Raw genomic sequence first — 23924 nt, 5'->3', positions numbered from 1 at the left:
CCGCGAACCGGTTTGAGCGGTTCATTTCATTAAACCCGAACCGCTAATTACGATTTTCCAAAAACACGAACCGGAGTTGAACCCCATATTTTGTTTGGCGTTCCGGAACTGAACCAGTAAAAAATGCAGTCTGTTTCATATTTTGTGTTTTTTTTCAAAACAGCGCACGCGATATAACACTTATAGTAGGTGTCAAAAATAACAGTGCACTATCAAAATTCTTCTGGAGTTTTATAAGGCCAGGTAGATGATCGGTAGATTAAATTGAAACAAATAAAAAATTTGAACCGGTTTAAAAACCGATAATTTGCCCAAACCGGAACAAAACCCGAACCCGAAAATATACATTGTTAAAAACCTGAACCGAACCCGAACCCTTAAAAACAAAACGAAGTGAACCCGAACCGAACCTGAACCCATATGACAAGCGGTTCGACTCCCTGGTTTGAACATGGATCAAAAAATTTGTTGCTCGTCTGTTTAGCCGCAAAACCGTAATCCTGCGAAATTGTGGTCCCAAATGATTTTCGCGGAGTAAATTCTAATGAGAAGTAAATTCTAATGGATGATAGATTACGTATTTTACCCGGGAAAAAGTTTCACAATTATGAAATATACAAAACTAAAGTATTCACTGCCCCAACAACCGTTTACAGTTAACAGTTCTACAAAACCCAAAACATCGATTGTCATTGAGCTTTTTTTCATAAGATGGCATCCGAATGAACACTTTCAGTGAGCCAGTAATCACCCAAACATGCGTTCAGTGCGGGCTTTTGTTAATTGTTTCAATTACAATTACATCTGCTGCAAGGCCTCTACAGCATCAGTAAAGAATTACGATGAAAGTAAAGTCAACTTTTGCGCAATAAAATCTTATGCACAATAATTAATTTTAACTTCTGCCAACAATTATACAGTACCACAAGCATTCGTTAGAAAAGTCGGCTTTGTTACATTGTTATGAAACAAGATTCCATTTACATAATCAAGTTTAATGGCCTCCAAGCGTCGCCCTAGACACGCGCCGATCACGCATTTATGGCTTGGGCTGTTTGGTCTCGACGCACTTTAACGGGCAGCCGCATTTTTGATCAAAAACTTTTGACGTTAATTAACGTCAATCCGCACTCAGCGCAAAACGTCTTTTAAAGTAGATTTACGTCAACCGAAGTGTTAAGAGAACAGAAAACGCCACAACACTTCTTTTAAGCGATGGAAAACAGACATGGTAGCCTATTGGAATAAACGTATTCTGTTAAAAGCAATATAGTCGCTGTAGCACTGATAAAGAATGTAAAGTTAAAATAGCCTACCTCTTAGTAGGTTATCTCACTTTTGCAAACAGGTAAATCAGTATTACCGCGAATTAACGGACAAGATTAAATCTATGATGAGCCATTTGTTGTGATAAGACGAAATTTGTTTTCTTCTCTCGGCGCGGTTGTGTACTTGGGTGATGAAATCAAGACACCTGCTATAGTTTGCTGGTTTTCAGAAAGCACCCTTGCGGTGTTGTACTTAGGGCTGCGTTGTTGTCACTGGAGGGGGTAAGGGTCAACACTTCGGCGTTTGAAAACTACGGAATGTCACAATAGGGAACCTTTGGCATTTAAGGTGTTGGCTAGACGCTTCCTGTGGGCTGCGCGTGTTCTTGGCTGCTTAACCCGACAAAGACGTTATTGGAATTGCTAAAATGGTTTTTTTAAGTAAGTGACATATTTGCTTGACCGTTGAACTATAGGTTAGATTTGGAAAATATAATTTTGAGACTATAACAATAGTGGTGTGTTTATTAGATCAATCTAAATTAAGCTCTGATTTGTCGATAGCGTTTAGTCAAGGTCAATATGAAATGTTTGTCAAAGTTTATTTTAGTGTAGGCTACTTACTTGTGGTGTGTAACTTAAATACTTTCTAAGGCATGCTTTTGTTTTAGCTAGTTTCACTTTTTGGACGTAACCTAAGTTGGATTTATTTGACATTGCGCTACGAATCATGGTGTGTGCGTACAATGACGCGTGATTAAAATAGAAGACAAAGTAAATAGTCTAAATTAGGATGCAAACAGAAACTCGTGCAAAAGTTTTTTATCTTTGTGGCACTGAGACATAAGTCGGTGTGTGCCTTTCGGGTCGAGAACGAGAATGATTCGGGCCTGACAACATACGTAGGTCACATTGGGTTGCAATTTCATGTAGGCTATGTACCTTTCGGACCAATTGGATTCAAGTCGGGTTGGAGCTCCACTTTCGGGCTCGCTCACAACTCTGGCCTAATAGTTAATTAACACAATACTGCAGTCATAACGCCAAATGCTTTGTTTGTTTTCTGTTTAGTGCAAGTGTTGTGTTCAACTTTGCTTTTTCACAGCCTGAGGACGGTCGCACAAACCACGGACGTGTCAGGTGAGTTTAGGCTACTTTAGTAGTAATGAACAGTCGACCTTAAATTCTGGTTTTCTCTTTTTTAGATGGTTCGGGTAATGGTACAGTTCTACCAGATACAACCACTGGCATATCTACCTTTACCACTACTACAATAACACCCACTACCATATCTATCATTACTACTACTGCAATAACAGCCAGTAAGTGAAGCAACGTTTGGGGGATTGCTTTGTTATTTTTTCTACTCGATTAGAAAATGTGGTGGTTATAGGTTCAAAAGAAACGCTTTGTTCTGTAATCACATTGAACCTATTTCGATTTTCTAGTAAATATGAGCATTTAAATGATTATTATTAATCAACAGTTTTCTGTAAAGAAGTGACTGTCCTTAACAACAACAATCCAGCAGCACCAATAAATGTTACATTCCCTCAAACCGAAGCTGGATTTACAGCTGCATCCATTGACACATGCCCAGAAGAGACAGCAAACAGTACGCAGGATTTGGGTATTACTTGTGACGGTTTTATACCTTTGTTACATATATTAACCTCTTCTATAGGTGGAACACCATATGGAACGCAACAATGTTCAATAAACGGTTATTGGCTGGATCCATTGTGGTTGTCATCATGTGAAACTAGTCTTGATGTAAGATAAAATTTGTGTCTTGTCTGCTAATAAAGTTTTAGCAGAAAACAATGTAAAATGAGTAAAAATGGTTAAAAACGTTTAATGTTGTATTGTTTCTGTTAACTTGTTAATAATAAAATAACTTAACAGTTTCGACCTGACAAACACGTATTAGTTTGCCACACACAATAGATCGATGTTAATCCAGTAATGTTATTAAGGTAAACGTAATTTGTTACTCGCCAGGCACAATTTATGCTCTCTGCAGTTACCAACTTTAGTGCATCCGTGACATTGCGTAACTTAACAGTAGAATTGCCGCTTCAGAAAGGCGTTCAGTTCTTTAGAAATTGCTGCCCGTGTTTTTAAGCTTTTTTGATTTTGATTGCCTGACTGCAGTTTTGCTGAGTAAGCTAAATAGCAGCGGCGGGATCAGAAAACTACAAAGCTTTTGCTAAAATAATTTGTCGTTCTGCCAATTGGACAGGTAGAGAAACCGCCAAAGTCGAAAGTTGGACCGGGTTACGGTTTTGGGCCTGCTTACAATTTTGGACAAAGCGTTTTGCCGCTTAACGCGTCGTTTTGAACCAGAAAACGAAATAAGCGACAATTTAGTGGCATTTTGACATGTCAATTACGTATCCAGTCTCGTGCGGTTTAGCACTTGTGTGGAAAATTTTTCAAAGCGATCTAATGACGTATAATGACGTCATTAGGGAATTTCCCAAAATAAAACGGTGGACCCCCCGTTTAAAAATTTCTGGATACGCCCCTGATTGCACATACCTGTTAATTGTCGATTTAATTGATAAAAATGAGTTAACGGATTTACGAAAATATGTGACATTTTCTGCCAGAATTTGTTGGAAGTAAATATAACAAGTGACGAGCAACGGCAAGAAGTTGCAACTGACGTTGTGACACTCACTTCGAACCCTGCGGAACTTACGCCAGACGATATCGAGAATGCTGCACAAGTCTTGACTGAAGTTACCAACACCGACTCTCTTACACCAAACGTATGTTGTACATCTGTTACTTTTATGTAAATTAAACTGAACATCGTCATCACATTGTATTTATATCAAGCACCTGTACAATTGAAAAAAATAACACCTGGATTAACGTTCAATGACTTGTAAACATAACAAGAAATTTGATTGTCGTGACGAATTTAAATGACCAGCACGCAATTAGGCATCATTTTATAATAGATCTCTGAGCTCGTTGTGGTTGCTGTCGGAAACCTGCTTGAAGTCAGTGCAGAAGACCTTCAGGAAAGCAATTCCGCGGAACAGTATGTTATGATGAAATTCAAGTGGCAGTGGAAGTATACCAAATGCAGCACGTTTCTCTTTTATATTCATAGATTAATTCAGACATTGGACGACGTTGTTTCAAAACTTAATCTTTCCGAAGTTGAGGGCGACTTTCAGACCGTATCAAGCACCGTTGCTGTTGCTGTCTTGGCGGTTGACCCTGACGCAGGTATGTTGTAACTGAAACCGAAACAAGAAATGTGTAACTGTGAACCAAATGTGTTACAGAACGAAATTGTTGACAATACACTTTAACATGTCAAACGTGTTTTTTTGCGACTGCGGTCTTCTTGATTTGCAAATCAGGGACACACCAGTAAAAAAATGTTTTCGGTAGCAATTTGATGCAAAGAAGTGGGAAATTATTCTGAGTTACTAAACAACGATTTTGCACGAATTTTTAAGATATATACATACACATATATATTATAGTATGTTTTTATATATTATAGTGATGGCACTTAAGTATACCAAAATAAAATTATGAAACATATTGAATCAATTTTGTAGGTCGAGTTTGTGTTGTTATAAAACTAGTCGCCGCTCCTGTGTCAATTTGCCCACATGGTAAACTTAATATCGGTGTCTTTATTGCCGCTCATAACCACGTCTGCAGGGAGCGGTCCCCTATGCATTTTCCCTATTGGTAACAAATTGAAGTCTTGCACCACAAACAGGTAATTGGGACAAAAACGCCGTTCCTGTGTCAATTTACCCACATGGTAAACTTAATATCGGTGTCTTTATTGTCGCTCATAATCACGTCTGCAGGCAAAGGTACAATAGGTGCTTCCGTTTCGTCCCTGTCGGTGAATTGCTCGTAATATTGTCTACAAGCTATATGCGTTTTATTGAAACTATAAATATTGTCTCGTTGGGGAATTTTTAGTATCTGTTTGCAGAGGACAATATCGGGTTTGAAGGAACGACCCAGGTGCAAAACCGGTCGCTTGGATTTCGATCCGACCAGTTTCAATTGTTTTCCGGACAACCAAACCAAACTGCTCCATACTCCATTGTCCTTCCCCCCGAAGCTTTCAACCAAGGTATGTAACTGTTAGCATTGACGTGTTTGATCCGGACGTACTTTCCCCTGTTTACACAAGACTTAAACAAACTCTCTTCTGGCAGGCAGCAGAATTGGCTTCTTCGGATTTTTAAACGACAACGTTTTTGTTGCGACAAAAACGGATGGTTCAAAAGACAAGTGCCGGTTGCCTGGAACGGCGAGCGTAAATTCCCCTGTCGTTATATCTGCGACTGTTCCTGGTAACATTACCATTGCGAACCTTACAGCCAAAGTTAACATCACGTTTACGGTGAGCATCACAGAAGTACCTTTCATAAACTTTATGAATTTAGTATCGTCGTCTTTGTATCTATTCACTTCATTGTACGAGATTTGTTTACTCATGTGCTTTGTATTTCTTCCGAACAAATATAACGTGTAATTATTTGAAACGATGAAAATCAGCAAGACAACAAGCTACTTGTATTTTTAACGTCTTTATGTCGCAGCCAGTACTGGTGTTAACACCAAAGTGCGTATATATAAAAGCAAAATAAGTTACGTTTGGCTTGTATAGAATCTGATGGTGAATCAAACCATCGATGAAAACAACACGTTCTGTGCATTTTGGGACGAGAATGGGAATTTTTGGTCAACAAAAGGTTGCGACACTGTGGAAGCAAACAACATGTCGGCAATATGCCAGTGCGACCACCTCACCAACTTTGCCACATTGTTTGTAAGTTTTCCTTTGTGATAAAAGCTGTTCCGCACAAAGTGGTTGGGAAATTTATGACAGCCGACAAAGCCCGCAAACCCGGTTGGTTCTTTTATCGTTGTAAAATCAACAACACATACAAGAACTGCCCGAAACTGAAATCGGTTTCGGGCGAAGTGTATTAAGGAAAATAATGTATGGATATATTGCTTTGATTTTCTGATGATCTCTCCCGCCTATATATTTCTCTAAAAGTAATCCAACTCTTATCTTCCTTTAAAGTTTAAACAACATTGTTAATATAGGCAATAAAAGAACTACCTGATGACATTCTGGACATAATCACAATCGTTGGAAGTTCTATATCTGCGATTGCGTGTCTTCTCACCATCGTGTGCATTCTTTTTCTTTGGTAATCACGTTTTATTACCCCTACGTTTAGTATTGTTCATATTATTCTCAGCAATATTTTAGACTGTTAGACAACTTGATACTTGCCTAAAGTACTAGAGTGAACTTTACTGCCATCACTTTACGATCGCGATTCGTTGTTTTAGGCACAGGCGCAAGCTTCCTTCTCAAGTGCGAACTTTTATTTTATTGGCATCTCTTTCTCTTGCGCTTCTCCTCCTCAATGTATTCCTACTCGTCAGCCAATTTGAAGATGTCCAATCGTCTCCTGGTGCATGTCAAGCTACAGCCATTCTTATTCACTTTTCTTTGCTCAGTTCTTTGTGTTGGATGATGGTGGAGGCTCTTTATTTGAACATCGCCGTTACCAAGGTACGTTGCAACATTTTATTGACCAAATTCACTTGCAAAATGAAATTAGTTTTTTGTAGCATGAGTGCATGATCTTAAACCCCAAAAATTACCTTTAGCCGATTTACTTCAAACTAAGTTTATCAAGTAGAAGAGTATACATCCTCTCGGCGTTGTGGGGTTGGGGAGCACCAGCACTGTTTGTGGCTGTGACGGTTATCACTAAACAAGATGTCTACAAAAATGACAAGACGTAAGTTGCTGGTAAATGATCTATAACCAACGGTGTTTATTCAACTTGTGGTTCTCAAACTTTTTGAACTTGCGAAACACCAATAGCAAACTATATTTTTGTAACTCATTTACTTTGCAGACCAAAAACATATAAAGTAGCTGGAAATTACCTAATGCTATAAGGTGTGACAGTTTTTTAGAATATTGTTAAAAGCATTAAACATGTGTTTTGAATCTCTCCTAAGTATTATTTGGTCCCCAGTGCCATATATGATATTGTAAGAAATAAATAAAGTATTACTATGTTATGTTTTCAGGTGTTGGATCGACCCCGAATACGTGATGTATTTAGCCGTCGTTCCTGTCGCAGCCATACTATCTTTCAATCTACTGTCGTATATATCCGTGCTAGTGACTGTCATTTTCAAGAAAAATGCAGCTCGTGCAGTAAGTTTTTTTGATGTGATTTAACTGTCCGTCTTTGCAAATATACGATTTTCTTGTTACAGAGCTTAGCAAGCAACAGAAAGAAAAACTTCGTTATCTCTGTGTGTTTGTTTTCAAGTTTTGGTCTCACTTGGCTTTTTGGTTTTCTAACTTTTGGAACTCATAAAGTAAACATCGTTTTTGCGTACATTTTTACAGTTCTTAACTCACTTCAAGGTAAAAAATATTTGTCCCGGAATAAACAAAAAACGCCTTGCTTATTCAGGGTCATCTTTTTAGGTTTGTTCGTTTTCTTGCTTTTCATTGTTCGAAACGAGGCCGTTCGAAAAAGTTTGGTCAGAGAACTAACTCAGATTTCGTCAGCAACTTTAGTTGGCTCCCAGCCTCAGCAACAAGCCAGATACAGGTAAAGACACAATCGTTTGGATTTGTGGGACAAATGTTACACTGACAAAAATGGTTTTATGGTGCCCTAAGTCCCTTACTCGGACAAACAACTGGTTACTATTTTATAAACGCATTGTCATCCACGTAAAAGGCCTAATTGTCAACAGGCGAAGTTTGTGGTTACTGGCATAAATATTATCAAAACAAATCGTCAGTTTCAATCCGCAAAACTTAACTCAGGTTTGCTGCCTGATTCTATTCTCTTTTGTATTAAATGTTTTATCTATAAAACTATTTTATTTCAAAGTGTTTCTTGTACCCCTGACTCTTTACAGAAAACGTTACGTCGAGGCTGCTTCCATGAATATCCCGAACAAAATCAGCAACACGTTTGAAAACAAAAATACATCTCGAACTATTGGAAGTTTGGACGCTATAAAAAACTGACTAATCTTAAAAGGTCTCCTTCTCCCGTGTAATGCTTAATTAATTTTTCTTTATACAATTTAGAATACATTAGAACAGAAATATTGGCCACAATGTTGTTTTATCTTGGTTCTTCCAATTTGGGGGTAGATTTTAACATACAGATTTGACAAATTTATTAAAAGTCGTAGTGAAAGCATTTCTATTTCAAACGTTGTTTACTAGGACACATTTTGTGCATTGTCTATCATCTTTATTTTTGCGTTATGCTTAATTACCGCATATTAACAGATTTGCGCACGTTTTTTGCGATACCTTTTTATGTCAATTATTTTTTGCATGCAACCAAGTTGTTTAATTTTTATTTCGCACATAACAATTACACAGCGTGACCAATTTTTTATACAACTAAACTCATAGTTGTAAGATACTTTGCAGTAATATTGCTTTTTGATGTCTATTAAGTTGATGTCCGGCTTTTACAGAAAAAATAACCTTACATCGATTTTACAAACTCTGTCGAGTCTGAACATGTATATTTTAACGAGGACTGGTCCGAAATATAATGCCAGTTAAACAAACGGTTGTGATAAGGCAACTTGGAAAGGGCCAGCATGCATCTGATGTATGATTTAAATCAGTGGTCGGCAATTAACCGCCGTTTCGTGGACCGGTACCGGTCCATGAGGCGTTCGTTACCGGGCCGTATAATTTTTCAGGTTAAATGCTTTAAAACATTTTGCCCATGTATCCCGGGCATGATAAACTAATTTAAGCGTTTTTATAGCTATATATATGTAGTTTTTTGAAGACCGGTCCGCGATAAAATTTTAGTTTCAAAACCGGTCCGCAGTGCAAAAAAGGTTGCCGATCCCTGATTTAAATGATTTTGAAATATATAGCCTACATTCTAATTTCACTAAACAAGAAAATCGTTTTTTTAGGTTTTGGAATATATTTTAGATAAATGCAGCCTAAATACTTCCCTCTTTCTTTCTGCGTATGTGCACACGATGTTGGGGCCTATAAGGTGTATAATATACACACTGTATATTGATATGCTGCATATATTGCCTCTGGCTATAAAGACTATACCGTCACTCAAATGCTGAAAAAACGTGGATAGAGGATACAATTTTGATGCAATGTAAAACAAGGATAGGCGAAATGTGAGGTGTGGACCCCAGTGTTTTTTTAAGGTGTTTTGAAAATTTCTCCAGCGGTTTCCCAAAATTTGGACTTGCAACTACAACTACAGTTTTTGGTATTTAAATGAAACACTTGCGGTCTCTTAAAACTACTTAGCGTTCACCCAAACCAAACCTTAAAAAAACCCTGGTGGACCCAATCTTTCATCCGACGTAAATTAATATGTCTCTTTCTTATTTAAATTCAACTTGACTTGAAACTTCATTTTTCTGCCAAAATTGCAGAAGATGTAAGTTAATTAAAATAACTTTTGGTGTATGGGGTAGGCCTATATAACAGCGGTTCTCAAACTGGGGTCCGCTGTCGTTTAGGGGTCCGTGAGGGAGGCAAATTTGGGGGACCGCCAAAAGCTTGAAGTACTTCTATAATCTTATTTGGCGTCAGTTTCAGTGTTGCCAGGTCAAATTGCGGAAAAGCGCAACTTTACCAGTCAAAAGTAGCCCAAAAGGAGCCCAATTTTACAAATACCTGAAATGCAATTGATTTTCACTACTTTCACCTATTTGTGTGATAATTATTCAGGTTTCTCCTTTTCAGATTTAATTTTTGTTCATTTTAAAATTGAATTTGAACTGTTTCCAGTAACACACCCCATTTGCCCACTTTTCATGCTGTTCTTTTTAATTTTTTAATCTCCACTTTAAAGCAAACATATGTTTCGCATTATTAACAAAGTAACATGACCTTTAAAACAAAAAAAAGAATAATTTTTGCCAAGAGACACTTTTTATTATGTGGTAACAATGGAGGCGTTTATTGAATTTCTTTGTTTAAAAAGTGAACGTTGCATTGCGTAGGCTGAAAGCATTATTTTGCTCAGCTGGATGTTAAATCTCCGACGCTCTGGGCAGTTTCATTAGTTCTTTTGTCAAAATTGAACTTACACGGTTTTTGACGTCACAATAATAATGCAATCATTACCCGTCATACGGCAGAAAATGCCATTCACAAACCCGCCCAAAAAAGCGCAACCCGCAACTCATGAAAAAAGCCCGCAACTCGACGTCCAAAGTAGCCCAATTCGGCGACAAAAGCGCAACCTGGCAACACTGGTCAGTTTGTGCCACTGAATCAGTTTAAATCAAAGTAAAATTCAGAATCGACTGTCTCCATTGTTAAACAATTGCCTTTATTACATAACAACTTACAAAAATACAATTGTTCGCGCACAATCGTAATGTTTTTTCTCTTGTCTGTGATGTCATAAGTTGTCTTTGGACCGTTGTTACACGCAATTTTGCATAACTAGCTAAAATCCTGCAATCAAGTTTCGTTTTTCTGAAATACACATTCAGACTTATGGACCGCGAGCCCTCGAAATAATGGCAAAGGGACCGTTTTGAAAAAAATATGAAAAAGTTTGAGAACCTGCACCTATAGGTTACAATTACATACAATTCCCTTTATTTTTTGAACGTACGCTTGTTTGCTAAAAATGGTAGAGCTACTAACACTGAGCATAGGCTTTGGGCCGGTCTCAGAACCTCTGGTAGGTGACGCAACAGAGCATAGGCGTTTATGGTGCTGACTCAGCAGTTATTCTTGCCATAAAGCCAAATTGCTGTAACAGCACCATAAACGCCTATGCTCCGTTGCGCCACCTAACAGTAGTTCTCAGACCGGCCCAAAGCCTATGCTCAGTGTTAGTAGCTCTACCGCTAAAATAGGTGACATAGTGATGCTGCGGATAAAAACACAATGAATAAATTAATCATCGTACGTTGATTAAATCCAGACTCTGGAGACATTGATTTTAACCATGTGCTTTAACTAATATAAATTGCTTGCAGCTTCAGGCAGACTTGGATTTTTTTCGGTTGTTCAAATTAAATTAGAATTTAAATTAAAACTAAAAATTAAAAATGTAAATTTGATTAAAATTTCAAATTACATTAGAATAAAAATTAAAACAAGTCGTTCGTAAACAGCATTATTTCAAAAGTTGGTGGTTGTTGAAACCTGAGGTTTTCTTGAGGGCTGGGGCTCGATTTTTGCAACCACATCACATCAGCAGTTTTCATATCCCTTTAGTATTTGTTTTTTTTAGGGTGCATGATGCATGTATGATAAATGAGCTTCCCAGTTAGACAAGGAATTTTTGCAAACTTGCGTTTTTTGGGAAAAATTAGATTTGGAATTAGAATTAAAATACTCCATTTTACCACCATTATTCATTACCACCATTATTCTGTAATTTGCCGAATTAGACTACTAGAATTAAGTCTGGTTTGAAGTTTTTTTTTCACTTTTGTGAATACTATTTGGTTGCCTGGTAGCAGTATCAAAAACGGTAAATTCCCCTTTTTCAATCATTTGGTTTTTGATAATAATACATACAATATATTACAGTGCACTGGTTTCTATAAATATTGTGGTAATAAACATCATTGTATAATGTTTGAATTCAACTAGTTGTTCTATTCGACTTTGTTTTGTTTTCTTGTAGTTTTATATACTGAAGTAGCTGTTGTATCTTGTGCTGCTATTGACATACTATAACTGTTAACCACATGCAAACATTGACAAGCACTTGTGATGCAAGTTAAAATTTAAACTTGCTTTTCACACATTTTACCTTTTCTCTTTGCTGTAATTATTCACAGTTTTACAAAAGGTGAAAAGCAATGATGAAATAAAATGTTGACCCTCTCGTTTATGTTACACAAGGTCTTATCTAAAGTTGGCAAAATGAGCAGTAGTTCCCATTCTGAGGCTATTTCTGCAGCAACCTTGAGTCGTACAATACATCAAAAAGGTATTTAATCTATTTCATGTAGTTTTACTTTCTTTTACTGAATTATGATGTTTTATTACAGCCAGGTCTACTTCATATCCAGGATCAGATACAAAAAGGACATTTGTTAATGATGAACAAGTTCCGTGGAGTTCTAATTTTCCCGAGTACAATCCAGTTGAATATACTGCCCCTGTTGTGAAGAAACAACCAGTTTGGGCAGATGCAGACATTGGGTATAGTAACAAAAAATTGGCCCTTATGTTGTTGATATTGCATATATATTTCCTTTTTATTTTGTTTTGTTGCAATTTTTATTAAATGTTTATTACTTATTTTCCTACTTCATCTTGCCCATTTTGTTTATGTTTCATAATCGATCATTGTTTATTTATTTTGTTTATAGCGCCTAGAAATAAACAAGATAATTTTCAGGAAAAAAACAAACAAAAAAGGATCAGCTCGAACCACACCTGCCTATAACTAGTAGCTAATCCTAACTATTTGAACAAGGGAAATCTTTAAACTTAGTTTAAAATCTGTAAATTGGGCATAAACACATTGCTAACTAAATACCAGCTTCATTGTTCATACATTTTAGCAAATGCTCATGCCATCATCAAAGTGATACGAGCCTACAGCAGTCCTACATGTTTATAAACACTTGAGTCACATCAAACAATTGACAGGTGCAAAGACCTTTTTTTGTTAAATCCTAAATATTTGAAATTTTTAGGAATTCAGCTTCATTTCGTTCAATTTCTTTTAACAAAGTGGATGGTTTGGTAAACCGACAAAGTTTTGAAGGAATCTACAAGGTTTGGATACAGTTGTGCTGCACATGACACTACATGACACTAAATGTCACTAAACTCAATGTGTTTGATAAATTCATGTATGGTGGTTATATAACACACCTGGTCTGTACTGAGTTTCCAGTAGGATTTAAGAAGAGTCCCAGACAAATTTTGGGAACAAATATACCCTTAGTAATGTTGTGTTGTAAATTATTAAATAGGCTTCTATTTCAATTGGCATTGTGGGAAAGTTAATTTTATATTTTCTTGTATTCTTGAAATTATAAAGATACAAGAGCGTCTTCCTCTTAACCCTATTGGAAGAACTGGCATGAAAGGCAGGGGACTTTTGGGAAAGTGGGGACCAAACCATGCTGCTGATCCTATAGTCACCAGGTATTTCATGTTTGTTAGGAATGTTTATCGCCATTAACTACCTAGTACTAGTTTTTTTATTTTGGATAATGTGCAACGACAATGACTTTAGATGGAAGCATGACACCAGTGGAAACAAGGTTATTCACCAACTCAGCAAAAAGCCCATCCTGCAGTTCGTGGCTATCCAGCGTAGAGACACAAAAGAATGGGCCATACCAGGGGTAAGCTCAGAAAACTAGTTTTAATTCAAAGGTTACAATCATGTCCAAATCATCAGTGGTAATGTTTGAAATAATTTATTCATATTCCAATAATAGATTTTTTTGCATCAAGAAAAACTCGGATTTTAAGTTTAGTAGCCAAACGTTTTACCATTTTAGGCATTGCTATGCAAAATGTTGCTTTGTCAGCCAGAAACGTACCCTTTCCTCCAATAGCAATTGCTTTAAGCTTGCATTTAGACACTTAAATGTAAATGGCCAAAACTCTTTTTACCTATTTAGGGAATGGTGGACAACAATGAGAATGTGTCTCTTACTTTGAAACGAGAATTCGGGGAGGAGGCGTTGAATTCTTTGGAAACTACAGACGAACAACGGAAATCGCTGGCAACTAAAATAGACCAGCTTTTTAAGGAAGGAACTCAAGTGCGGGCAAAACGACAATTTGTCCGAATGGACAAAACAAATTTCAAAATGAAATACTAACAAGACTTTATATCTTTGCCGTTAAACTGCGAAACTATGTGGAGAATTGCGGTGCTATTTTGTACAAATAAAATTCTGTTTGCTTATTCAGCCCAACGCATCCGTGACCATCAATGTCACAAGGGTTTATATTAATGAGTTTCTTTGTACGCAGATCTACAAAGGATACGTGGACGACCATCGCAACACGGACAATGCATGGATGGAGACAGTTGCCGTAAATTTTCACGATGAAACAGGTATATTTTCACGCTGCGAGTTTGTGTCTAAAATCAAACATCGCTTATTTGTTTACTGGATAACAGTCCGCCTGTCCATTGTTATTGTCGACCTGGTAAATATAATCTTGCTTTTTGCACAGAGGATGCCCAAGTCTGGGTAACGGCCTACCTCGAACGCTTTGTATTAATGGCACGCATTTAGTTATACAATGCAACAGAGTGTATTGACGAAAACCATCTAATGTAAAAATAATAATGTTATTTGCATTGCAATTTTATCATGCTATCGCAGGTGAAAGCGCAGGTAAATTGCCGTTACAAGCTGGAGACGATGCAGGTAATGTTTGTTGGATGGACATTGATGCAGATCTCCGTTTGTATGCCAGTCATATTGTCTTCCTGGAAAAGGTTGCTGAAATTCGTAATGCTCATTGGAAAGCAAATTAGGCCATTGTGACTTTATGCAGTTTTCTACTTTTGAAATTGTTTGGTTGTGTTTTTGCGACTGCATTTATCAAGAAGTCACTTACATTTTTGTACTGTTTTGTTTACATCGTGCACGACCGTTGTGTTCTTCAATCATTGTACCTTATTCGAAAGCGTTTCTACCTTTGCAGTAAAAATCTGCAAATGGTAAATTTTGACGTGTTGTCTGCGCAGTCGTCGATGGTGACAAATGCGAAATGTACGGCTTCTTCAAAAACCCAAAAACGTCTATTTACTTGTAGAATTGCAGTACAATCTTCATAAATATGTTTCTTCTGTAGCGTGTATTGCATTGTAGTTACTAATGACAAGTGAGACTAAATTGCGTAGTATTGCCATTAGTGGCTGTAAGGTAATTGCTGTGTGCTTTAGTAATTATAAGAAAACTAGCTGTACGCCACAATGCGAATGATTGACCAATATGTATGCCTAAAACCTTTTAAATGTCTGCAACTGAGCCATCGACGCATATGTGTCTGGCACTAGTATGTGTATTTTGCCTTCAAAACAATAATGTGGTAACGTTTTAAAATAACTGCAGGGAATGAAACTACCTAAAACGAACACGTATAATACTGCCGTGGTTTTACAATTTGTCTTGAAATGCGAATTGACCGAAAAAGCCCTGCAGCTGGGCAATTGTTCAATGATTCATTTGCCACAATTTGGCGTTAAGTTACATTGTGAACTTTCAATTTTATTTCTGGACCGACAATCTTCAAATTAAATTCGTTGGCAGGGTTTCCAGTTTGAAATTTATCATGATTCTGTGTCGTGTTCCCTTCGAATGTTTTATTTTTAAAACTATAACGTTTGTCTGCAAAATTAAGTTAGTCGCATTCTGCAAATTTATTGTGGTTAATAATGCTTAAAGTTAGCGAATTCTGCGTTGTTGCTGCAACTGTAATTTTAATTTCACTATGGTGTGATCATTGGTTTGTATCGCCACGGTACTGTAATACAAAATTATCTGTAATGTCCGCAGGCCGTTTCTTGAGCTATAAACAGCAATATTCAGTTGTACATTTGTAGCAGGTTCGCAACTGAACCAAGGCTATTGCGAATCAACGTTGCTTATGCATACTGAAATATAGCTGGACAGTTTCACAGATCTAGTACAGGATGCTGGTTCACATCGTCAGTGGACTTTTGTTGCTAGTCATAGCTTCAGCTGCCAGTGATAACTATGCTAGCAACGAAGCTGTAACGTCGACGTCAATCAGCAAATGTTGCCGCAAGGTTCAAATTTCAAGCGACTTTGTTGACCAGAAAGCGTTTCGGTATGTCTTGTTTTCTCATAACAAAGTGTTGTTGTGGTTGATATGCGAAAGCATTAGATTTGATCTAATAAACTTCTAAAATTGCCCAATGCCAAACGCTGAATATTAAATAGTGGTCATTTAATTGTAGCGCGTTTTCTGTGTCTTTTTGTTCGTGGCTTGTGTGTTGGGAATTTAGCCATTGCAGTTTAGTTTTTTTACGTGAGTCAGGAAACTTGCATTTCCAGTCGTGCGTGTGTTAATTTTGTCCCATATGTTTTGCGTTATATTGGGTTTTCGTTTAGGCCTATTACACACACACACTAACTTACAATCTCTCTTGTACTTTCCACTTTACGTGTTCGGACGCCATGTTATCTATTCAGTGACCGCCCCCAACAGAGTTTTTCAAGTGTATCAAAAGTTATATGTGTTTAATTTTTTTTGTAAGTGGTGAACTACTTAACTTTTTTCATAGGCGTTTTAATAACAATGTACAATGCAAAAATATCCCGAAGCTTTTTAAAGTAATAATCACGTTTTTTCCCACAGGCGGGATGGCAACGCTTACCCGTTGTTGAACTGCTCGAACTTTGATCGTATCGACATCGTAAAAGTAAAAGCCAGCTTAATCGACGTTCGGGGCTTGCTCATCCAGTAAATAATCTTGTTTAATGTGGTAACGTTTTCACTGTCTTTTATAACGTAAAATTTAAATTTTTATTTGCCAGGAATGTCTAAAACCTTGAAGACATGGCCTATCTTTTAATTATAATTGAAACGAAAGCAGTATCCATGTAGCATTAAACTTATAGCCCTACCATAGAAAATGATTTGGTAATATATTCCTTAATTTTTTTTAAGGGAAAGCACTTTATCGGACTTTCGTATTAGCGACATTGGCTTGTTTTCTGCTCTTCGAACACTACATTTACACGGGAACAAGAATCTGAAATCTTTCATCCGGAAGAATGAAACGTATCCCAACATAATATGTTTAACTATAAGGTATGTAAACAGTATCACCAATGGAACATTGTTTTCTTTGTTCACATTTCTGTTTTTCCAGTGCGTCGCCGTTTTTTGTCGTGCAAAGGGAACTTGGCGACAGTTTTCCAAATTTGGAAAAACTTACACTGACAAACACCAACATAGAAAGTCTGTCCGGCAGCGTATTTGGCGGATTGCAGCAACTTAAGGTTTTTCATTAGATTACCTCAATCCACTTGTAAAACTTTTTTCGGCAAAAAAACAGCAACGATCTAAAAAATGTAATATTGTTCTGGTGGCGTTGAAAAATTGCGCCACGTTATCTTACATACATTTGGGAAATGCTTGTAATATGACTTACAAGCAAATTTTTGTTGGTTTCATGTCTTTATTATTTGATAATCTTGCAGGTGCTGAATTTAGCTCACGGCCCGTACAGAGAACAAGATCTAACCTGGCTTATAAATGCCAGCAGTTTAAGCACTTTGATTTTGCGAAATATGGGCCTCGACAAAGTTCCGATGGGTGTGAAAAAAGCAAGATGTAAGTAAGCAATTTCACGTTTGTTGAAAACATACATAAAGAACTTTGGACGTGCAATACACACAGATATTAAGACTCTGGATTTGTCGGAAAATAACATAACTTATCTGTCAGCAATGTCCTTGAAAAAGGCCTGGAATTTAACAACGTTATTATTATCAAACAACAAAATTACAACAATCGACTCCAATGCACTTAAAGGTAAATTAAAAGTTGGATATTAAATTTAACTGTTTAAATGTAACAAATGTGCTTGTCAATGTAGGTGCTAACAACCTTCAATTCATTGATCTCACAAATAACAACATTACTTCGATGCCTCCAAGTTTTCTATCGTTTGCGTCAGCCGACATTTTAACTGTGGAATTGTGGCAAAATCCGATTTCCTGCAATTGCAATACGCCATGGCTAAAAAGCGTAATTGATCAAGTAAAAACTAAATATACTTTCAGGAACACACTTTTACTGTATATCATGATATTTACGTGCTGTTAAACTTTTTTTTGCCCACCTATAGTCAGATACAGACCATATACTGTTGCGATGTATTGTGGTACTTTTGTAACTTTTCACAGCGAAATTGTGAGTCATATTATGGGTCATGTCAATCAAACTTTCGGGCTCAAGCGGGCTTCACAAAAACGATTCGGGTTCGGGTCAAACTTAGACAGTGCCGGATTAAGGGTCTGCTGGCCTGTAGGCACATTTTATGAGTGGCCCGAAAATCAGGGTTGCCAACTAAAATATTAGAATTATCAGTGTTGCCAAATCATTTAAAGTGGCCTGGATTTTTGACTGGCCTGTAGGCACGTGCCTACTTTGCCTAATGGTTATTCCACTGAGCTTAGGGCTTATATACCCACGGTTTGGACTCAAATTTCGGGTCCGCTTACCACTCTATGTTTCACAGATTAAAGTTGGGAATTTAGTACCGGACGTTCGACTTGCCTGTAGAAGTCCATCTGATGTTAAAGGTTCCATACTTATGACCACCGACAAACAGTCTTTACTATCGATATGCCCTGAAGAAACAAAGGCATTCCCTTTGAATCCTTCCACGACCTATCTCTATCAAAGTGCTACCAGCAATTTCACCAAATACTGTTCTTTGTATAAAACCAAAACGGAGTACATTGCTCAACATTTCAAATTTCACAAAGGTATGTTTAACGCTTGCACAAAATTTGTCAGTTGTATTTTGGTTGAATCAGTTGCGCTTGTCTTTTTAGTAATGCTGGATGATGTATTCTTTCCTTTGCTGTTTTGCGATGGACATCCTTCTTCCGTTTTGCCAATAGGCATTGACGTTGGTGTAAGAGCACTTGTGATGACTCGTAGCAAATTAACAGTCCTCAGTATAAAGGATATTGCAAGCAAAGTTCCAATTATATCTTCGCTAAGTCTTCCACGTAAGTTACATATATTTTTCGGCAGACATCCACTTTTTTCATAACACCTGAAAGAAAACTTATTACCGTGTGTCCTGTTTAATTTTTTTAGATAATCAAATTGAGGAATTGTTGCCGTTTCCGTCGAAGCAAGTACCATCGCTAACAGTTCTGTCCCTTGAGGGGAACAAACTAAAAACAATTACAAAAGAGTTCTTGATGAGTTTTCCAAATCTGCGCAAAATACGCTTGTACAACAATAACTTTGTTGCTTATGACAATGATCTATTTTTAAACAACAGGTGATTTTAATTAGTCGTAATAACTCATAAGGTTTGTTGCATTGGCTGTTTTGTTTGAGTACACCAGCCAAAAACTTTCTAAGCGTTATGATGACAGATTTTTTTGAATTTTTTTTTAACAACGTTTAATATCTAATCTAAAAATTTTACTTCCTAGGGCTTTAAAAAAGTTGCTTCTTGGACCAAATAGAAATGTTCAGAACTTTACGGGAAAATGTTTGACGGGTTTATCGGTCATCAACGCCGGATTGCGTGGATTAAAAATTGAACGTGTTCCAAATGTTCTGAAAAATATGGTAATTTTGCCACATAAACTACCAGACCTACCTTTGCAACTTACCGCCATATCTTTAGAGCACCTTGAAAACTGTTGATCTGGGTGAAAACTTTATTACAAGTGTTTCATCCGATGATTTCATCAACGCGACCATGATATCAAGCTTAGCTTTGGATTCCAATCAAATTGCCGACATTGGAAATCAAACGTTTAGGTTGGTAGAATAAAAAATGTATGTCGGGCATCTGTGCACTTCGGGCCTATGAATACTGTTGGGGCAAACTGCTTTTGTAATATTTGTTTCCACCCAGCTACTTCACAAACTTGGAATATCTGGACCTTTCCGAAAATAAGTTAATTCATTTGCCAGTGGGGTCAATGCCAGAAATTCCAAAGTCGTCATTGAGAATTGAGTTATGGAACAATCCGATAAAGTGCGACTGTGAGCTGCGATGGTTTCTTCAGTGGATCCAGCAAGTAAGAATAAAAAACACGGTTTTTACATTGCTGCTCAAAAAATATGAATTACATTACATCTATATCAGCTGGAAACAGAATTCCCTTCAGTAAGAATTCGTTATCAATGCAATAGTCCGCCGAATATGCACGGATTGTTTTCTGAGAAGACTACTCTTGCTGCCTACGTTTGTTCTAGTGGAATAGAGTGTGAAGGTAGTTATAAGTTGTAACATATTTTTGTCACATTTTAATTAATTTTTGTGTCGCAGAATGCAACGAAAGGTCCCATTCCACATTGTCGACGGTATATTACACACCAAGCCAGCTCACGTTGGCTATTTGCCTTACCATTGTGCTTACTGCAGTTGTGTGTGTTTTGGCAAGTCGATGTGTTGTGCGCCGAATCAAACACAATCAAAAAATTAATTTGAGTTTCCAGAGACTCGGTGACGATGCATTATTGTAGTTTTATTATGCACAAACAAGCTTTAGTACCATAAACATTGAAAATGTGGTCACTTTTCATCAAATGAATAAATCGAAAAAAATATGAACTTGGTAAAATATGGCTTAGCCTACAGTAGAATATAACAAAATCGCCAAGTTTAAAGTGCGAATTTGTAAATTTGAAAATAGACCAAACTGTTTAGGGGGTGACAGTGAAATAGTTACATTTTTTTACAAAACAAACGAAATTTAAACACCACTTTAAAACTACATCGGTTACGTTAATTTTATAATCGGTTGTTATCGAAGCGGAATAAATAACGTCTCACGTTAAAGAACGCAAGATTTTGTGTTGGTTGAACAGCTTTCAAAACCATATTACATTACACAGTGAATTTTGCTAGCATTTGATAATTACTGCGTCAAGTTGAAAAACAAGCAGACAGTATTGCATTCTTTTGTGACCTGGAATCTTTTTCTGCAATGGGGTGCTGTGGGTCAAAGAAGGAAACACCTGAAGAAACTAGAAAGCCCTATAGCTGGGAAACACGAGAGCAGGTTTGTCTACAAACTAATCCTTAATGGTAGGGTTTTTACATTGCAGTTTTATTCAAAAAATCTGAATTGTTTTGTGCAGTTTTTTTGTAACGAATTATGTCAGATTGTTAGCATGAAAAATATAGTAAGCACATGTTGTTTATTTGTGTGCAGATAGACCCAAATGACTACACATTTGATGGAATTGTTAATGAAACAGTGGTTAGAAAACAAGGAAGTATAAATGGACAACCATTTGTAATAAAAGATTGCAAAGATGCCAAAATATTTCTTCTGGATGCCATTGCAACAATTACTATCGATGATTGTTCCAACTGCCAATTTATAATTGGGCCTACCAAGTAATGCAAATTGTATTCTTAAAAATTGTAAAGTCAAATTTTTAAACTATGCTTTTATTTGCAGGGGTTCAATTTTTATAAGAGACTGCCATGATTGTAAACTAATATGTGCATGTCAGCAGTTCAGAACAAGAGATTGTACTAAAATTGACACCTTCCTTCATTGTACAACACAGCCAATTATCGAATCATCAGTAAGTTTTTTGTGTAAAGTTTGCCTTGTAGTAATTTTATGCCTTTCACACATTTTTTACAGTGTAAAATGAAGTTTGGATGCTATCAGTTGGCATATGATGGTCTTGAGAAGCAGTTTACTGATTCATTGTTGTCAATTTTTAACAACTCTTGGTACAACATACATGACTTCACTCCAGTTACTGAATCAAAGAATTGGATGTTAGTTAATGAACACGTTTTAATCCATGATTTGTTTGACTTGAAATCAATTAGTGACAAGGATGCTGCTTCTGGTAATGGAGACAATGAAGAAAATGAAATAGAAAGTATGACTGTGTGTAATTTTTTTGTTACTGTAGTCGGATAAGTTGTGTGTGAGTAAAAATTGCAATAGTTTTTGTGCTGTTAGAGCCTTGTTTAAGCCAGTATAATAGTATCAATGTTATGGGGTTATGATTCTATTACACAATATTGTTGCGTTGTCAAAGTTTTTTCATGTTTTTTTGAAGAAACTTCTCTGTCAGCAGTAAGTTGTAATGACAGCGTCATCCCACTCACCAGAGGCAGTAGGGAAAGGAACTTTTCAGAATCTTGTTTGGTGCTTTTATTTTCCAGTGACAATTCTGTGCAGGTAGAATCAAGTTTTTATTGTAATATTTTTTACTTGCCCAAAACTGTTTAAGCCTTTTTCGTAAAGTCTTCTCTATTGTACATTTCTAGACTGCTTTTAGGCTCATTGCCACGATGAAAGCAAAAACCCAATTAATTCAAACCAAAGAAGTCACCTTGTCACCAGATGAAATAAAACGAATCATTTCTGAACAGCACCTTATGAAAGATTGGAAGACTATACGAGATGGTGAGTTTTGGTGAAAATTACTATTAGATGATTATGTAATCTGGGGACCTTATGTTTAAGCATAGAGGTCCAAATTAGGCCTGACCCATTTAAGGGCATAGAAAATATACAGCAAATAACACAGAAGTTTAAGTGTTTTGGCATTTGAATGAAGATGATCAATGCCAATTGGAAATTAAATCATTGCACTTTTAGGGGCTTTTGTCTTAGTTATATATTTGACCTCAAATACTTTTTACCCAAACCAAGTCCATGTAACACACTTTCAGTGGTGCAACCCACTGCAAAGCACATCAAGTGAAAGACTAGACAAAATCGAAACAATTTTAGTTGCCGAAACAGATGGCTTATTGAAATAGCACTCCAGGACAGCTGTCCGGCCCAACGCGATGCAGTATTTTGAAATATTGATCCTCTTAATGTAATTGCTGCCTTGCGTTAGGTGTTTTATCTTCGAACATCACAACAGGTGCTGTCTGTAAAAATACGACGTTTTCCTTGACTTTTTAAGGGCCTGTTGTTGGGCTGGAATTTAACGGCGAGGACTGCGTGAATGTTTGCCGGAAGGCTGTCGAACAACTTGAACAAGAAAGCCCAACGATATACGTTTCACCGAGCTCGGACGCAGCCCGCACCGAAGCCGACTCTTTCTACAATTTTTGTGACATGCGAATGTCGGTTTAATGTTTTAAGCTGCTGAATAATTCAGTATTTACGTTCACTGTGTTGATTTGCCCCACGGCTTTATTGTCGTTTGGGTGTTTTTCATATATTTAGTTGCAATTTTAATGTCTCGAAAATATTTTATCTGAAAACAACCTAATGTATGTAGTTTTGTACTTTAGTGTAAATGTGGTTGTAAAATTTTGTGCAAAAGTATCTCAAATTTAGTTTTTATAGTACATTTTTTTACTATTTTATAGCATGTAGTACCTTAAGTCGGTCATACGGTGCTGATGTACAAAGAAGTTCGTGTTCTGTACAGATGCGTATCATTGCGTCAGTAAACCTAATAGAAGTCATATTTACGGTGTAACAATTGTGGGTCTCTAAAATGCACTTTGTACAAAAACATATTAATACAATTGTACCGTTATTGCTCACAACATACTGGTTTTAACGAAACGATCGATGATGAAATATAAGAAGACAGTGATCAAAGCCGATTTGGACGAAAATCTCGTAATCCGTTTTTCAGTCTCGTTTGTGTGTCAGTGACTTAAATGTACACGCCAGACATCGTAAGCCTATTTGTTTATTTCTGTTTTGCAATGAAATGACAGATTCAGGAATTACTGCGTGATAAAAAAAGTTTTAAATCAAAAATATTTCAAAACAATTTAGTTTGAATGCAAGTAATTATATGAACTCTGACCTCAAACATAGCTTAGGGAAAAAAGTCGTGTTTATTATTGGTTTGTCTGCAAGTTTATTTAGTCGTAACAAATAAATGGTGTTGTTCCGTTA

General features: G+C 36.8%; 4 protein-coding genes across 8 annotated transcripts; all 4 read left to right on the top strand.

The window, feature by feature from the left end:
* The first annotated feature begins 5890 nt into the window (after positions 1–5890).
* LOC145239603 (adhesion G-protein coupled receptor G2-like) lies at positions 5891–8864 on the top strand. Of its 2 annotated transcripts, XM_080102964.1 has the most exons (8): positions 5891–6090; positions 6375–6481; positions 6627–6852; positions 6951–7084; positions 7383–7512; positions 7575–7728; positions 7792–7918; positions 8235–8864. In XM_080102964.1, the coding sequence occupies exons 1-8, from the start codon at positions 5935–5937 to the stop codon at positions 8344–8346; spliced, it is 1146 nt and encodes a 381-aa protein (XP_079959090.1). In that variant the 5' UTR covers positions 5891–5934; the 3' UTR covers positions 8347–8864. The 2 variants fall into 2 exon arrangements, with proteins under 2 accessions (XP_079959090.1, XP_079959091.1); XM_080102965.1 differs by lacking the exon at positions 6375–6481 and having other exon boundaries at positions 5988–6090.
* A 2777-nt stretch (positions 8865–11641) lies between these two features.
* LOC145239605 (ADP-ribose pyrophosphatase-like) lies at positions 11642–15837 on the top strand. 2 transcript variants are annotated; one of them, XM_080102970.1, is made up of 9 exons: positions 11642–11824; positions 12202–12289; positions 12351–12504; positions 13005–13086; positions 13355–13461; positions 13553–13664; positions 13947–14090; positions 14305–14389; positions 14664–15837. In XM_080102970.1, exons 2-9 carry the CDS (start codon positions 12223–12225, stop codon positions 14816–14818), a joined length of 906 nt encoding a protein of 301 aa, XP_079959096.1. In that variant the 5' UTR covers positions 11642–11824; positions 12202–12222; the 3' UTR covers positions 14819–15837. The 2 variants fall into 2 exon arrangements, with proteins under 2 accessions (XP_079959096.1, XP_079959095.1); XM_080102969.1 differs by lacking the exon at positions 11642–11824 and having other exon boundaries at positions 12113–12289.
* Positions 15838–15888: 51 nt separating this feature from the next.
* LOC145239601 (uncharacterized) lies at positions 15889–20583 on the top strand. The gene is made up of 15 exons (XM_080102963.1): positions 15889–16137; positions 16669–16773; positions 16981–17124; positions 17186–17315; positions 17517–17649; positions 17716–17850; positions 17915–18078; positions 18560–18809; positions 18879–19058; positions 19150–19339; positions 19497–19635; positions 19694–19830; positions 19928–20093; positions 20162–20288; positions 20345–20583. Exons 1-15 carry the CDS (start codon positions 15980–15982, stop codon positions 20539–20541), a joined length of 2355 nt encoding a protein of 784 aa, XP_079959089.1. The 5' UTR covers positions 15889–15979; the 3' UTR covers positions 20542–20583.
* Positions 20584–20846: 263 nt separating this feature from the next.
* LOC145238274 (protein XRP2-like) lies at positions 20847–23623 on the top strand. 3 transcript variants are annotated; one of them, XM_080101394.1, is made up of 7 exons: positions 20847–21080; positions 21234–21421; positions 21486–21615; positions 21678–21924; positions 22126–22229; positions 22319–22457; positions 22969–23623. In XM_080101394.1, the coding sequence occupies exons 1-7, from the start codon at positions 21006–21008 to the stop codon at positions 23139–23141; spliced, it is 1056 nt and encodes a 351-aa protein (XP_079957520.1). In that variant the 5' UTR covers positions 20847–21005; the 3' UTR covers positions 23142–23623. The 3 variants fall into 3 exon arrangements, with proteins under 3 accessions (XP_079957520.1, XP_079957519.1, XP_079957518.1); XM_080101393.1 differs by having other exon boundaries at positions 22123–22229; XM_080101392.1 differs by having other exon boundaries at positions 22108–22229.
* Positions 23624–23924: the final 301 nt, after the last annotated feature.

This window comes from Phallusia mammillata, chromosome 7 (assembly GCF_965637545.1).
Source record: "Phallusia mammillata chromosome 7, kaPhaMamm4.hap1.1, whole genome shotgun sequence".
Lineage (NCBI taxonomy): Eukaryota > Metazoa > Chordata > Ascidiacea > Phlebobranchia > Ascidiidae > Phallusia > Phallusia mammillata.
Note: the sequence above shows the minus strand (reverse complement) of the source record. Positions and strands in the feature narration are given on the sequence as shown.

Bases quoted from the DNA above. Each gene is read 5' to 3' on its own strand.
- LOC145239603 (XM_080102964.1), top strand. From the start codon at position 5,935: ATGGTGAATCAAACCATCGATGAAAACAACACGTTCTGTGCATTTTGG. The intron at 7,085-7,382 runs GTAAGTTGCTGG...TTATGTTTTCAG, and splicing joins GTCTACAAAAATGACAAGAC to GTGTTGGATCGACCCCGAAT. The intron at 7,513-7,574 runs GTAAGTTTTTTT...TTCTTGTTACAG, and splicing joins AGAAAAATGCAGCTCGTGCA to AGCTTAGCAAGCAACAGAAA.
- LOC145239605 (XM_080102969.1), top strand. From the start codon at position 12,172: ATGTTGACCCTCTCGTTTATGTTACACAAGGTCTTATCTAAAGTTGGC. The intron at 13,462-13,552 runs GTATTTCATGTT...CAATGACTTTAG, and splicing joins GCTGATCCTATAGTCACCAG to ATGGAAGCATGACACCAGTG. The intron at 13,665-13,946 runs GTAAGCTCAGAA...TTACCTATTTAG, and splicing joins AAGAATGGGCCATACCAGGG to GGAATGGTGGACAACAATGA.
- LOC145239601 (XM_080102963.1), top strand. From the start codon at position 15,980: ATGCTGGTTCACATCGTCAGTGGACTTTTGTTGCTAGTCATAGCTTCA. The intron at 19,059-19,149 runs GTAAGTTACATA...TAATTTTTTTAG, and splicing joins ATCTTCGCTAAGTCTTCCAC to ATAATCAAATTGAGGAATTG. The intron at 20,289-20,344 runs GTAGTTATAAGT...TTTGTGTCGCAG, and splicing joins TAGTGGAATAGAGTGTGAAG to AATGCAACGAAAGGTCCCAT.
- LOC145238274 (XM_080101392.1), top strand. From the start codon at position 21,006: ATGGGGTGCTGTGGGTCAAAGAAGGAAACACCTGAAGAAACTAGAAAG. The intron at 21,616-21,677 runs GTAAGTTTTTTG...CATTTTTTACAG, and splicing joins AGCCAATTATCGAATCATCA to TGTAAAATGAAGTTTGGATG. The intron at 22,230-22,318 runs GTAGAATCAAGT...GTACATTTCTAG, and splicing joins CCAGTGACAATTCTGTGCAG to ACTGCTTTTAGGCTCATTGC.